This window comes from Oncorhynchus gorbuscha, linkage group LG03 (assembly GCF_021184085.1).
Source record: "Oncorhynchus gorbuscha isolate QuinsamMale2020 ecotype Even-year linkage group LG03, OgorEven_v1.0, whole genome shotgun sequence".
Taxonomy (NCBI): Eukaryota; Metazoa; Chordata; class Actinopteri; order Salmoniformes; family Salmonidae; genus Oncorhynchus; species Oncorhynchus gorbuscha.
In genome coordinates, this window is record NC_060175.1 from 42687101 (window position 1) to 42702604 (window position 15504).

Genomic DNA, 15504 nt, shown 5'->3' on the forward strand with positions numbered 1-15504 from the left:
ATTGTCAATCAGTGTTGCTTCCTAAGTGAACAGTTTGATTTCACAGAAGTGTGATTGACTTGGAGTTACATTGTGTTGTTTAAGTGTTCCCTTTATTTTTTGAGCAGTGTATATACATACTATGCCACTTGTCATGTCTTTATTCTTTTGGAATGTCTGTGAGTGTAATGTTTACTGTTCATTTTAATTGTTTATTCCACTTTTGTTTATTATCTACTTCACATGCTAAGGCAATGTTAACATATGTTTCCCATGCCAATAAAGCCCCTTTAATTGAGATCAGGATGCTAAAGCCTATCGGTTTGTTGATTGGAATAGTCAAACACCAACATGTCTCTCCAGTGACCTCACATATCTTCAGAGCTGCCAACTCTCACACATTGGCCGTGAGACACACGTACTTGACCCTCACGCTCTCACGACACACCTTATATGTCACTTATTGAAAACTACTGCTTTTATTTTTCTAATTAGTCCATTAGCGCGTTTACTTTTCAACTGTGCTCCAAATCGTTTTGAAATCAAAACCATCTGCTCCTGCGATTCACAGCACTCTGAAAAGCGGAACATTAAAGCATATGATTGGTCTAGTTATGTGAGAGATCAAGGGGATTGGATGCATGTTTTACAGCAATGCCTCTCAGATTAGGGTGCCGCTGAATGGAGAGAGGATGTTCTCCGCTGATTTTATATTTGTCTTATTTTAACCTAAAACAGGCTAAATACAAATAAATTATATTATTTCAAGATATTTTACCTGTAAAAAGAGTAGCACGGTAGCACTGTTTTATGTAAAATGTTGTGAACAAAATTAGGTTGCTGTTACTCCCGTCCATAACTCTATTGCAGAATGCAGCCTTTTGACAGCATGTACTAAAATTGATGTAATCCACACCTGCAACAAAAAGGCAGAAGACCTACGTTATGTTTTAGCAGGGAGGTTTGGTAGGGTGACCTGATTCGTAACTGTGAAAATAACTTTGTCAAACAGGTTGTGATCCCAAAAGTGTATATTTGATTCTATTTGGGGAGAAAAATGTATTAATAATGTGGTTAGGGTGTAGGGGCAGATTCATGTCACCTCAGTACTGCACAGTCATTGTTTGTCTCTTGGTTTGTTTTAAGTTTCACTAAAAATAAATAAAGATGTGGAACTCCAATCACACTGCGCCTTGGTCCGTCTCTCCACACGAACGTGACAGAGATTGTAATCTATGATTTGGTTACCTTCTGCCATCAACCGTTAATATAACACAATTGCTGTGCAGAGTCTTGGTGTAGTGGTAACACTCCCTGGCACATGTTGCATATAACTTTCTAGCTGAGAACAGGGATCAATCCAACCTTCCCACTGTTTCTAGCATTTGCCTGTCTCCCTATTTCATTTCATTACTATCTGAATGAAGTGTCAAACCACCAAAAAATACCCCCCCCAAAAAAATATTAGCATACTTTAAAATTGATCCCGCCAAAATCTCAAAGTAACAAAGTTGTCGAATTTTGAGTGTTCATTTAAAAAGCATCCTGAATACACTATTGTTAAGTGACTGTCCCACTGGATGTCATAAGGTGATTGCACCAATTTGTAAGTCGCTCTGGATAAGAGCGTCTGCTAAATGACTTAAATGTAAAAATACACCTGACCTGTGGTTTTTATTTTGTTATTTTCCACTCTGGTCGTAAACCTAAGCCTTGTCAAAATACATAGATTTGTAGGAAATTAGCTTTAAAACAGAACAATTTCCCCAGTCCCCCTTCTAGGGCCAGGGGGCAATGAAATTCACATAATAAACCTCACTCTGAGATTTATTCAAAAGTTGGCAGCCCTGTATCTTTGAATGCCTCATCTCTCTCTTTACCCGTTGTCTCCCATCTCTTGAGGCATAAAACTGTGCCAATTCGCAGGACAAAACCACTAGTTTGAACCCGTCATACCATTGGCAAGAAAAACACTAGGCAATCTGATGTTGTGGGAGGTACTTTAGACAGAAACAAAAGTAAGGAGGTTGTTGAGGAGGATAGTTAGGCGTAAAATGCGAATGTTTGAATCCTCTCAGGGACAACTTTAGCATCTAAGTTAATTATAAAATGTAGCTAAACACAACCATAGCATTTTGCAACTACTTGTTAGCTAACCCTACCCTAACATGAACCCAACCCTAACCTTAACCTATCCCTAACTCTAATCTACCGTTAGCCACTAATGCTAACGCAACTGAGACACTTCTGTAAAATGCAACCACGTAACAACTGACAGCCATTTATAGTGACTTGTGGTATTGGCCCACACTTCTGATACGTTTAATTTCTCCACCTCTTTCTATCCATTTTCTCTAACACTCCCATTTTCCTCTTTTATCTCCAGGAAGCCCTCCTCTCACCTCCTCTCCTGCACCTCCTGGATGTTCTCGATCCCGATGGCACTGCTCCGTCGGGTGCCAAAAGGCCCAGACTTCTTCCTGGTGGGGCTCTTCCCAGGAATGATCAGAGACTGGGGAGTAGTGGATAGGTTAGTCAGCCACAGTACTATATTCCTCTAGCATGACTTATAGTAAAACATGGAGGCTGTAGTACACTGTCTAAGATATTACTTGGCCTGTTTTACAGCCAGTGAAAACATGAATTCCATTCAAATATGAGTGAAAGGCATTTGTTAAATGTCATTGAGAGTCTGCACAATGACTCAAATGCCTTCAGTATATGATACTTGCTATCTACAACACATGGTAAATGTTATGGGGGGACTAAAATGAAGTGACAGCAGCATGTTGGTGAAAGACAATTTGAGATAGTCCATCACTTCATCATGAGTGAAAGAGAGGAATTGATACACGGAGTAAGGTAATAAACCAGTAAGTATTCTTACAAACCGTTCCATTTTTGCAATGGATATTCTTCATAAACTCTTTATTACCTAAATTATAGCTTTATTATAACCCAGTGGTTTTACCCCACACTTGAGATGTTGAAAATGATTGCTTCATAAATGAAACTAAAAATATTGGTTGAGGCAGAAAGCAACAGCAATTGAGTTATGCAAAGAGACAGATAACCAGACAAATAAGCAAAGAAAACAGCAGAGAAACAGCGAATTAGAAGTGAGAATTATACATGAACCTCTTCTATTGTTCCTATCCCTATGGCACTGCCGCGACGTCCATGATACCTACTGGGACTTTTCCCTGGAACAAGTAATGACTGAACCACACAGGGCAGTAGAAAGCAGAGAGAGAGAAAGAGGGATAAATAGAAAGAGATTGAGAGTTGCAGAGAAACGAAGTCACCATGAGATTTCATGCAGCATGTAGCATTGGAACGCAAGTTGCAAATTAGAACATGAGCTCACAGTATACCATAGGACAGAGAAGACAGGCGACATATTGAACACACATTGGAAGGCCATTCATATTGAAAGCTCGACTAGAGTCCGAGACCACCGTGGGGCATAACGTACTGTATTTGGTAGAGCTGGGATGATAAACCAAAAGGTATCGACACCGACCATACCGACAGCTTATCGTGGACATTTTGCAGATATTGTTCACTACGATAAGTAGCCTTAACTAGAGAAGTGTGATGTTTAAAATCAAATCAGTTTGCTAATATGGCCGATCGTTAATGGAACAACATTCAAAGTACTAGTTTTAAGGGAAACATTGTGGTGCACAATGCTATAAACGTATCCTTCAATTTATCGTTATCGTGATTGTGGCTTTTAAAAATAAAATATGACAGATAGAGAGAGATACAGTAGGGTCTGTCACAATCCAAAAAGTTAGTATGTGAAAGGCAGATTTATTTTGGCGAACTAATTGAAAAACAGCAGCTGTTTCTTTGGATTGCCAGTCAGAGTATTCTGCAATAGTGTGTCACAAAGTGCGAATAGGTGGGTGCATTCATACAGGAGACTGTGCACTAACTTCTCGTCTTCACAACTGGCCACCAGGCACAGCTCCATACAGGATAGGCTTCATGCAGCGACAATGCTAGGCTGCATAAAGAGGCTACAGCAGCACATGCAACACTCATGCCAGCAAGATAACAAGGGAGAGACTCTGGGTAGTCAGACAGCTCAACTCATCTCTTCTCAACTGGCTCTCAGGTTGTCAGAGAAAGCAAATCTGGATTCAAAATGTTATGAGAGTCTGAGTCAAAAGCCCACCAAGTCTGTAAAAGGGCAGAAAGGGATCATTCACATAAGAAAAACTTTTTTTAAAGTGCACTAGCGCCTATTTTTATGCCTCAACAGATCTGGGAACTGGGTTTCACAATATGAAAATAAATATGGTTTGAGATTAAGCATGACTGTATAACATTATCATGATATGAAAATGACAATCATTACTGTGGAATTAACAGTGGTTCATTTAAAAAGGCCATGGAAAAAGTCATGGAAAATGGCAAACTGTAGAGGTGACGGATATGAGGTTTAAAGTGGGGGGCACATATATGAAACAGTGTGTTAAATAAAGGGGTTTGAGCACAGGTAGGATAGACAAGGATGGGAGGAATAAGGCGTTTGCTACAGACAGTCTAGGCCAATCCCACAGGGCTGAGAGGATAGGGTATGAATGTATTGAGTGTTGTTAGGGGAGGGTCAGTGTTTACTACAGGGGAGTCAGTACTTAGGCCCACGTGGGCCTCTGGTAAAACCAAAAGGGTTACTTACTATCCCTGGGGTTTTGGGAGTCTCGGTAAAGCTGCCGCTGAGACTAGTGGAGACAGTGTGTGGCTTCTTGTTACTGAGGCCCATGGCATCCATAGACTGGCTTCTGCTGCGGATCACCCGCTACAGAGTACAGAGAGAGACGAGGAGACACGGTCGGTAAGTGTGTATGGACCCTAACCCTCGCCTTAACCACACTAACCCTGATTCTAATGATAACCAGTGATGGAGATCATGCAGGACCGTATTTGAACACTTGGGGGCAGTGTAGATAAGTGAGAGGGAAAGAGGCCAAAAGAGAGAAGATGTCTATTAGTGCAAGACAGTTCCAGTGCTTCACACTGACAGGAAAGTGTCAAATAAGTCTGAGGTCTGAGAGTGGGTGTTCAGAGGAGAGTGATATAATCCTTCAATGTCTTGCAGGTGCTCAGTAGACTCATCCATGAATGATGTGGGGTGGCAGGTAGCCTAGTGGTTAAAGCCTTGGGCCAGTAACAGAAAGGTTGCTAGATAGAATCCCTGAGCTGACAAGGTAAAAATCTGTCGTTCTGCCCCTGAACAAGGCAGTTAACACACTGTTCCTAGGTCGTCATTGTAAATAAGAATTTGTTCTTAACTGACTTGCCTAGTTAAATAAAATGTGCGGCGCTGGATAGAGAGAGAGAAAAGAGAGAGAGAGAGAGAGAGAGAGAGAGAAGAGAGAGAGAGAGAGAGAGAGAGAGAGAGAGAGAGAGAGAGAGAGAGAGAGAGCCAGAGAAGAAAAGAGCATAGTGGCACATGGGTTGCCATGCGAGCAGCGTCATCAGCTTGCTAATGAGAGACCATTACAGTGTTCTTCAGAGACACATAATCACAGCTCCTCCACAGCCATGGCACACTGTCCTGCCCACACTCCACGCTCAGCCACCCTAATGGTCATTGATGAAGGACATAGAGTCAGATTGCAGGATGCACATTGACAGGGATGCTCCCAACTCCCTGATCACCGCCTGGTCACATGACACTAAAAGTGGGATGTGATACGGTAACAGCTAATTATGGAATCTTCAACAGCACCAGGGCACTGCCAGAGAGCACTTTCTTTTCTGTGCATTATTTTTCATGTTTGAATACCCAGAATCCCTTCCAGGAAATAATATTCAACCTCTCTCATGCATGTCATGTGCCCGATTAAGCTTGCACCTCGTATAGTGGAGGGTTACCTTAAAGGACTCAAAGAAGCCCCCCCCCCCTCCACCCCCATTCTCCAGTTTGTCCTCGTCCCCTCCCAGGCCCATCATGGACTGGCTGTTGATGTGTAGCTCCTCATACAGTGTCTCCAACAGGGCCGACCGTGTGCGCTCCTGACAACAATACACATTACACCAGTCAGAACTATAGAAATCAATCGTATGTAAACACTTGTGCACTTGTTCAACACACAAATACACACACACACGTAATGATTATGTGAACCGACACGATCCAGTCATTCATCATCACATACAGCATCTACAAACACACAAACAGACGTCATAGTAAAGTGGTGCAGCGAGAGCCGCGTGACTCCGCCCCCACACTGCACAGCATGCCGTGGCACGCTCATGCTCCCACCTCCAGCTTGGCAAACTTCTCAGCCTTGTAACAGGCGTACTCCGCATTTATCAGCTTAGTGAACAGGAACTCATGGAACTCATGTCCCTAGAGAGGAAGGGGAGGAGGAAGGGCTACATGAATATGTTGTCCCTCTCATGGGCTCACCTAGTTTATGCATTACTTAGATTCATGACTTCTCACCTTTTTAAAGATGGCCGGGTCCGGTAGAGCGGGTCCAAAGAAAGGCACATCGTCTCTCGCTGTCACAGACACCTGGAGGGGAAGAAGAGCGGTGAAATGTATCCAAATGACAACAGCCCATTATGCTACCACTAAATCACATAACACTGGCTAGCCCCTAAAAACCTTTATGAGGAAGATAATGGGCAGTCATTTACTGATTGATTTCTAGTAAGGCATATGTAGGTTGCCTTGGGCCACGTCTCTATGTATTGAAATAGCAGGCTTGAGCAGGGTTATAGACTGTGAGGAGTGTCCCTAGGCTTATAGTACCTTGTACGTGACGGTGTCTGAGCAGGCATTCTCCACCTGCACCACCACATAGGCATGCAGGAAGTTGGAGGCTATCATGTCTGGCACAAAGGGCGTGTTTTCCTCCTGAAACAAGATGGCCACGATGTCGTTGCCTATGTGCCTTTTCCTCTGCAGCTGCAAACACAACAGCACAAACAACAGTGTCACCATTATTGGACATAAACTTTACCACTGCATTAAGATCAGCCAGGAACACCTTGATTAATTGAACAGGTAAAAACTCCACTAAATGCATAGTACAGAAACAATTTGTGCTTACTAATTGTAAGTATGAAACATCTCTCTAAAAGCAGTTTTCAAGTAACAATTGCAGTCATGTGATGCTTATTGAAAGGCATAGGGCAGCCTATAGCCCATTCAGTGAGTGGAGACTAAAAGGCAAAGCCCAGTGAGCACCGTCTGGTGTCCATGGACTTTGAAAAGACCTTGACTGGCCTTGATTTCAATGTCCACAGACGTCCCTTCAAATCTGAACCGGACCAAATTTGAACAAATCATAGATGTCTCGGTTTCAGAAGTTTGTACGGTTAGTACACCACAGTACACCACAGTACAGTACAGCACAGCACAGTACAGCACAGCACAGCAGAGTACGATTACTAACACTTCGGTTATTTTAAACAACTAATTGATCGACATCGGATTAATTATTTGAATTCCATTTCGTTTTCTATGAGCTCAATGTGTGCATTGCGTATAGAGGTAAATTTGATCAAGCTCGAACTGTGCCATGTAGTAGGGAGTTGTAGATTCCAACAGGCACATATTCTACATAGTCTGGTGCGGAAAATGTGGTAATTAACTTCAATGACCATAATCCATTGCACGCCTACTTGTCCGGTCTGTATGTTGATTTTAAGCCTGCTACGTTAGTGTGGGGCAGACATGGAGAGGGAGAGAAGAGACAGAAGAACGTGTGATGGAGAGGGATAGAGAGCAGTTGCTTCACAAGGTATCTCTACCTGAAAATACATGATCTAAATGATTGATAGTTGGTATTCAGCAGTCATAAAAGTATGCCTTATTTACGACTAAAATAGTGATTTTGTCAGACAGCATAGACAGCAGCTCTATAGAGAGATGATGATGATTTGGAAGGAAATAATACATTCATGAAATAAAATAAATGTAATATAAACAACAATTGAACATTTTTATTAAAGTAATGTGAATAAATTATGCTTTATAAGTGATAAGCAGAAATGGGCAGTCACTACCATCATGGGACTTTTATTAATTGTTGTCACGTTCTGACCTTTATTTCCTTTGTTTTGTCATTATTTAGTATGGGGTGGGCAGTAAGTTTGTTTTTCAAACCAGGGGAGTGTCGCCACCCCAAGGTGCAGCAGGAGAACCGGCAGCAGGAGCAGCGCGAGGAAGAATGGGAATGGGGAGGACGAATTGGACGGAAAAGGACCCTGGGCACAGCCTGGAGAATATCGCCGTCCCAAAGAAGAGCTGGAGGCAGTGAAAGCAGAGAGGCGCTGGTATGATGAGGCAGCACGGCGGCGTGGATGGAAGCCCGAGAGTCAGCCCCAAATATTTTGTGGGGGGGGGCACATAGGAAGTGTGGCGAAGCCAGGTAGGAGACCTGCGCCAACTTCCTGTGCTTACCGGGGGGCGAGAGAGACCGGGCAGGCACCGTGTTATGCTGTGAAGCGCACGGTGTCCTCAGTGCGGATGCATAGCCGGTGCGGTACATACCAGCTCCGTGTATCGGCCGGGCTAGAGTGAGCATCGAACCAAGTGCCATGAAGCCGGCTCTACGCATCTGGTCCCCAGTGCGTCTCCTTGGGCCGGCTTACATGGCACCAGCCTTGCGCACGGTGTCCCCGGTTCGCCTGCATAGCCCAGTGCGGGCTATTCCACCTCGCCGCACTGACAGGGTGACCGGGAGCATTCAACCAGGTAAGGTTGGGCAGGCTTGGTGCTCAAGAGCTCCAGTGCGCCTGCACGGTCCGGTCTATCCGGTATCACCTCCACGCACCAGCCCTCCGGTGGCAGCCCCCCGCACCAAGCTGTCTTTCATTCCTACAGGTACTCCCGCCTGTCCAGTGCTGCTGGAGTCTCCCGCCTGTCCAGCGCTGCCGGAGCCTTCCTCCTCTCCGGCGCTGCCGGAGTCTCCCGCCTGTTCGGCGCTGCCAGAGCCCCCGCCCCTCAGCCCAGAGGCGCCAGAGCCCCTCAGCCCAGAGGCGCCAGAGCCCCTCAGCCCAGAGGCGCCAGAGCCCCTCAGCCCAGAGGCGCCAGAGCCCCCCCTCAGCCCAGAGGCGCCAGAGCCCCACAGCCCAGAGGCGCCAGAGCCCCTCAGCCCAGAGGCGCCAGAGCCCCTCAGCCCAGAGGCGCCAGAGCCCCTCTGTCCCGAGCTGCCGCCACTCTGTCCCGAGCTTCCGCCACTCTGTCCCGAGCTGCCCCTCTGTCTAGTGGGGTCATTTAGTAGGGTCGCCGTGGTTAGGAAGCCACGGGGGTGAACAATAAGGCGGACTAAGACGATGGTGAAGTGGGGTCCGCGTCCCGCGCCAGAGCCGCCACCGCGGACAGATGCCCACCCAGATCCTCTCCTATAGGTTAAGGTTTTGCGGCCGGAGTCCGCACCTTTGGGGGAGGGTACTGTCACGTTCTGACCTTTATTTCCTTTGTTTTGTCATTATTTAGTATGGTCAGGGCGTGAGTTGGGGTGGGCAGTCTGTTTGTTTTTCTATGATTTGGGTATTTCTATGTTTCGGCCTAGTATGGTTCTCAATCAGAGGCAGGTGTCATTAGTTGTCTCTGATTGAGAATCATACTTAGGTAGCCTGGGTTTCACTGTGTGTTTGTGGGTGATTGTTCCCGTCTCTGTGTTTGCACCAGATAGGGCTGTTTTGGTTTTCCACGTTTGTTGTTTTGTATTATGTTCATGTTTAGTTGTCTTATTAAAAAACATGAATAGAAACCACGCTGCATTTTGGTCCGCCTCTCGTTCACCTCAAGAAAACCGTTACAATTGTTTTATTCTGTGTTACAGTATTCAACCCACATAATGCATAGTACATTTAATGTTAAAACAGAATTTGCGAAACCAAAATTGAAAACTGTGATAATTTTCAGAAACTGAACCGACCTTAAAAAGTAGTAATCTCTCAGCACTACTGTCCCTTACTGTACTGTTCTCTAATGTACTATACTCTATTGAATTAAACTCTACTGTACTGTATTCTCCTGTATTGAACTAAACTCTGTGTTCTGCTGTACTGTGCTGTACAAACTTGTGACACAGACTTCCGGAACGACCAAAATTGGTCTTGTTTGGGAGTGGAGCTCATTACAATAATAAGAAAAATGTAAAAGACGTATTTTCAATGTCCGTAAAAAAACTATTTTTAACATCTGTAAAATACATATTTTCAAAGTCCGTAAATGACGTATTTTCAACTTCTGTAAAATACTTATTTTCATCTGTAATTCAGAACCAAAAATCAACCTAATTTCAACCTCTGGAAAATCGAATCAAATCAAATCTTATTTGTCACATGCGCCAATTACCACAGAAATTAAAATCAACGTAATCATTTAGAGACAATTCATTATCTAAAACAGTGCCTATCCACAGAGCGTTTGTGAAAATTCGTACTTACAAGCCCTTAACAAACAATGCAGTTCAAGAAATAGAGTTAAGAAAATATTTACTAAATAAACTAAAGTAAAAAATATTTGATTCATTGTTGAGCAGTCTTTTTTTGATTACTTGTTCAGCCGCCTTATGGCTTGGCGGTAGAAGCTGTTAAGGAGCATTTTGAACCTAGACTTGGCGCTCCGGTACCACTTGCCGTACGGTAGCAGAGAGAACAGTCTATGACTTGGGTCACTAGGGTGACTGGAATCTTTGACAATTTTTTGGGCCTCTTTTCAACCTCATTTTGGTCACTGGGAGATCATATTTCCCTGCACTGTGATTATAGGCCTCTACAGCTTAGCACTTGCTCTCTAACATGTTGACTCACTGATCAGTCACCAGTTTGACATGTTATTCATGACACCCCTGTGAACATTGGGGAGATATTCATGACACCTGTTGATTAATGACATTCCCTGCAGAGCTAAGCTCTGCCATAAAATAGCACAGAGCATATTGATTGTATGCATAAAACAGTAAGGCAAATATTTATTTTTAGGGCTTTAGCTGCTGAATTGCTTTATAGTCCTGTGTTTTGACACTGTGTTTTACACATGAGAACAATCAACCATCTGTTTCAAGCTCTAAAGAAATAAGGACGATGTTGTTATTATCACAGAGGCTATATATCTATTCAATAGTCACATGCTCACACACACACAGGGGCCAGATGGTACCAGAACAGTTACTATGCATGAGGGCAGATGGACAACAAGGGAGTGAGCGCTGTCATGTATAACCATGGTGAAACACAGACACTCAATAGTGATCTCAACACAGGTTCAACGCCAAGTAAACCTCCACTTTGGACTGCTAGTTGTTTTCCTTCCTCTTCCTCTCAACACATTGTGTCTGTTCATCTTTGCCTGTATCTCTTTGGTGTCACACTGAATCCCTGCTCGTCTTTGCCTACAAGGCTATCTTCTGTGTGCCCACATGGCTCAGCTCTGTTACTCATTCGTCTGCTGAGAATATGGACTCTCCTTGGGAATATTCTCCCAGGGGGGCAGGTGAGGTAGCTAAAATCACTCAAAACAGCAGGATAAAGCATTAAGCCACCAGACTGTCATCAAATTGGAAACTACATGTTGCTCATGCCGAGCTACTCCACACCCATCTTCACGGAAGTTACAACTTGTCATGAAAAATAACCCTTTCAGGTCAAAGCAGACAGGGTCACTGAGGACACCAACAGGAGAAAAGAATAACAGTAAAAAAGCATCATAATTTATGGTGGCTAGTCCCTCAGGCAAAAAAATATTTTCCACAGATTTTACAAACCGGTACTTATTACCCAGTTATGTTACTCAATAGAAATTAAGTTGTTATAATCTACAGTCAATCTACAGCTACTGACAGACATAATGACAGACAGGATAGGGCCCGTGAGTTGACGGAGACAGTTACCTGCTGGGTGTCTCCTTCTGTGTATGGCAGCTTGGTGGACACATGGAACATGATCTCCTTGTTGTGAAAGTTAGTGTAGACTGACTCTGTTCCTGTCTGACCATGGGTGACGTCCAGTCCCCCTCTGAACCTGCAGAGCCAGAGTGTGAACCAGACTGTTACAGCAGCAGCACAGGTAGTCTCAGTCTTTGTGCAACCAGACAGCCCATCCACACCACTCTGTCTCATCCATCATGCATTGAATGCTGAAGGGCTTTATTCCCTTCCACTTAATCATAATGTCAGTATCACTAAGAATATTATATTGCTCTAAATTGAGAGAATAAGAGCAGAACTACAGTAATAAACATAGATGTATTATTTCCATGGCTGAAAGACTGCAGTGTCATCACCCAGGGAGTCATGTCAAAGTAAATTGTAATCAATAAGAGACATGACCAGTCTATCGTCTGCCATGCCAATGCCTTTGCAAGCCCACTCTTACCCTTTGAAGTCATGGAGCTCAATCTTGTCGCCCAGAAACTCCAAGAACTCCACAAAAGCAGGACTCTCGTCGCTGTTCCCAAAGAGCTCCTCCTCAGTGGTCTGCAGGGAGAAATACAAGGCCATGAAGAGGAAGTAAGACATCTGAACTCAACAGTTCCACCGGAGGAAGCACAGAAAGTCCTCTTAGTTTGGGGGGGGAGAAGCTCAGACACCTATAGTCTATTAAAAGTGGCCAAGCTGCCATGCAATGATGAGTAGCACAGTCATAATAATACTCCAAATTCAGGAACCCATCAACTGTTATAAATACAGTATATATGACTTTATATGATTTTACTACCACAGGGTATATACCACTCACCTGGCCAAACTTCTGATAAATGACTCCAAACTTGAAGTTGTTGCTGATGACATGCTCATCAAAGGTGACAATGAGCCTTGAGGCCTGGAAAATGATAGTACATTTAGCAGAGTCAAGGTGAAGGTGACTACCTCTTAGAAAAAAGGGTTCCCTCTGTGGAAAGGGTTCCACATGGAAGCAAAACGAGTTCTACCTGGAACCAAAAGGGTTCTACAAAGGGGTTCTCCTATGGGGACAACCAAAGAACCCTTTTAGCTTCTAGATACTGTAGCACCTTTTCTTTTTCTAATAGTGTAGCATCAATGTAGAGCAGTGATGGGGGGACCATAAATAGATGAGAAATACAACATTAATAAATGCTCCTTGCTGGACCAAAATATTAGTGTATAATAAAAAAGTAATAAAATAGTTTTCTACTCCATTGAACATTTCACGATGAATACAGATCCTACCTTTGGGTAGAGGACTGGGTAAAATCTGTCCACGTTTACCTCTTCAAACACCAGCTGCAAAATAAAAATGTACTTTCAACTTTTCCTCCGGCCATTGCAACTTTATACAATATATTTTGTTTCAACTCCATATCTAAGAAGTACCTTTCCAACCATTGTCCACAACATGCCCTCTGGGCTCTGTCATCCTACCTTGGCCATCTGGACCACGTTGGGGAACTCGGTCAGGCAGGAGATAGGAATCACATCATGGTGGGTTTTTAATTTGGTCCTAAAAGACAAAATGTTAGAACAGTCACATAGATATTCACCATTCTGTTTCTATAGAGGGGATTATATTTGTTTCCCATGTAAAGAACCTTCAACACTTTGGTGCCATTTCAAATCTGTTTCCTTCCCATTTTGTTGACATCCCTGCTGATGCAAATGTGATGCAGAACTATTGTAGAGAATCTTCCCTTGAATGCTGTGGAGACACAATGGTGATTTGCATAGCCTGCCTTGCCACAGCCAACTATGAGCAACACAAACTGTTCAGACCGGCACTGTACAAAATTATTCAGGTGGTTAGTAAATTATTCTTGAAAATATCATTATTTTGCCATAAAAACATTTACTTGAATATAATTAGTAATTTACTCTACTTTACCCTAACATTTACTCTAAAAATGATTTCAACACAAGATAAACGCATGATATAAATAACTATGTGTTTAAAAACAACTACAAGGGAAATTGTGTTTAACTTACTAAATTTTCATAATATTTCCTTTCATCTTAGGAATTTTAAGTTCTTCTAACAACTTGCCATGTGGCTCTCTTTTCAGAGGATTGTGGGTCATTTTGTTTTGTTCAACTTTACGATACTTTTACACAATGTTGTATGCATGTTTGAAGAATAAAAAGCACATTTCTATATTAGTATCAAACATTTTGATATGCTTTGAGGTGTAATGGATCATGATGAACGGATATCAAAACCATTGGGGAAATTGACAATGATGAGACCACCCATTCTCACAATTAGTAACATAATTTGAGCCACTTTTGACAGAGGAAACTACATCAAGCTACAATGCGTTCAGCTTTACCTCCAATTAGTGTTAGTGGAATGAGCACTGCGCTCAACAATTCCTGGATACAAATGTAAAGTAATTAAATATTTAAAGCCATGTTTAACACTAAGACACGATCAATGAAAGGATCTCATCAGAAATATTAAGTAGATCCAATGTACAATATCAGTTCTAGATTTGATAACATTAAGTTGATCTTCGCCATTTTCTTATGCTGGACTTAATATATTAGTGTTTGTGAAACACCACCACCTGCAAACTGAGCACACTAACTAACACAACTACTCTCAGCCATAAACCACCTGCAAACTGAGCACACTAACTAACACAAATACTCTCAGCCATACACCACCTGCAAACTGAGCACACTAACTAAGCCACACCACCTGCAAACTCACACTCAACACAACTACTCTCAGCCATAAACCACCTGCAAACTGAGCACACTGCAAACCTGCAAACTGCACACTAACTAACACAACTACTCTCAGCCATAAACCACCTGCAAACTGAGCACACTAACTAACACAAATACTCTCAGCCATACACCACCTGCAAACTGAGCACACTAACTAACACAACTACTCTCAGCCATAAACCACCTGCAAACTGAGCACACTAACTAACACAACTACTCTCAGCCATACACCACCTGCAAACCGAGCACACTAACTAACACAACTACTCTCAGCCATACACCACCTGCAAACCGAGCACACTAACTAACACAACTACTCTCAGCCATACACCACCTGCAAACTCAGGCCACATTGGAATAGAGAGCCTCGTCTCAATATTTTCTGTCTTCATGGGTCATTTCTCAGTATAGGTCTTGAGCCAACTCAGTGAATGTTGGTATTTGACGTAACTGAGGTGGTGACTGTACCAGAAGCATGGAAACTGCCCAGCTGATCATTAGACAGCAGGTGGGCCACCCGCTCGCCAGCTTCTTTCTTACATCAAGTGGGAGGAGGATAAACAGCCGCTACTGCTGGAGTCCTCTCTCTAGGGTCGTAAAATTAATTCACAGCTTTTATGGAGCGTTGAGTGCTGCCTCCCGCCTTGCTACTTTATCATTAGTGTTATAACGGGGAGGAGTTGAGAATTTCAGTGGCCTGTGTTTAAGGCTAGAGTGCTAACCCTGAGCTAAATTAACCTCTCTCTGACCACATAGTGGACCTCGGTAGGGATGGAAATGTGGACAGGACTGCTTAGAGGCTGAAGCAGATCGATGCCCTCTCCTCTACTCTGGGTCAGGTGTTATTGAGCACTACATG

At 43.3% G+C, this 15504-nt stretch overlaps 1 protein-coding gene across 6 annotated transcripts in view; it reads right to left on the minus strand.

Moving 5' to 3' along the window:
* The window catches only part of LOC124031403 (rap1 GTPase-activating protein 1-like), a 174626-nt gene that overhangs the window by 6144 nt on the left and 152978 nt on the right, over positions 1–15504 (minus strand). For all 6 annotated transcript variants that reach the window (XR_006838122.1, XM_046342607.1, XM_046342606.1 and 3 more), the window contains 11 exons: positions 13344–13422; positions 13152–13205; positions 12700–12783; positions 12337–12437; positions 11853–11982; positions 6755–6910; positions 6443–6514; positions 6260–6346; positions 5869–6009; positions 4670–4789; positions 2382–2491 (listed from right to left, as the gene is read on the minus strand). Coding sequence is in view for 5 of the 6 variants with exons in the window: in XM_046342607.1 (XP_046198563.1) it covers positions 2382–2491; positions 4670–4789; positions 5869–6009; positions 6260–6346; positions 6443–6514; positions 6755–6910; positions 11853–11982; positions 12337–12437; positions 12700–12783; positions 13152–13205; positions 13344–13422 (1134 nt within the window). In the remaining variant the exon portion in view is untranslated. The remainder of the gene's footprint in view (positions 1–2381; positions 2492–4669; positions 4790–5868; positions 6010–6259; positions 6347–6442; positions 6515–6754; positions 6911–11852; positions 11983–12336; positions 12438–12699; positions 12784–13151; positions 13206–13343; positions 13423–15504) is intronic.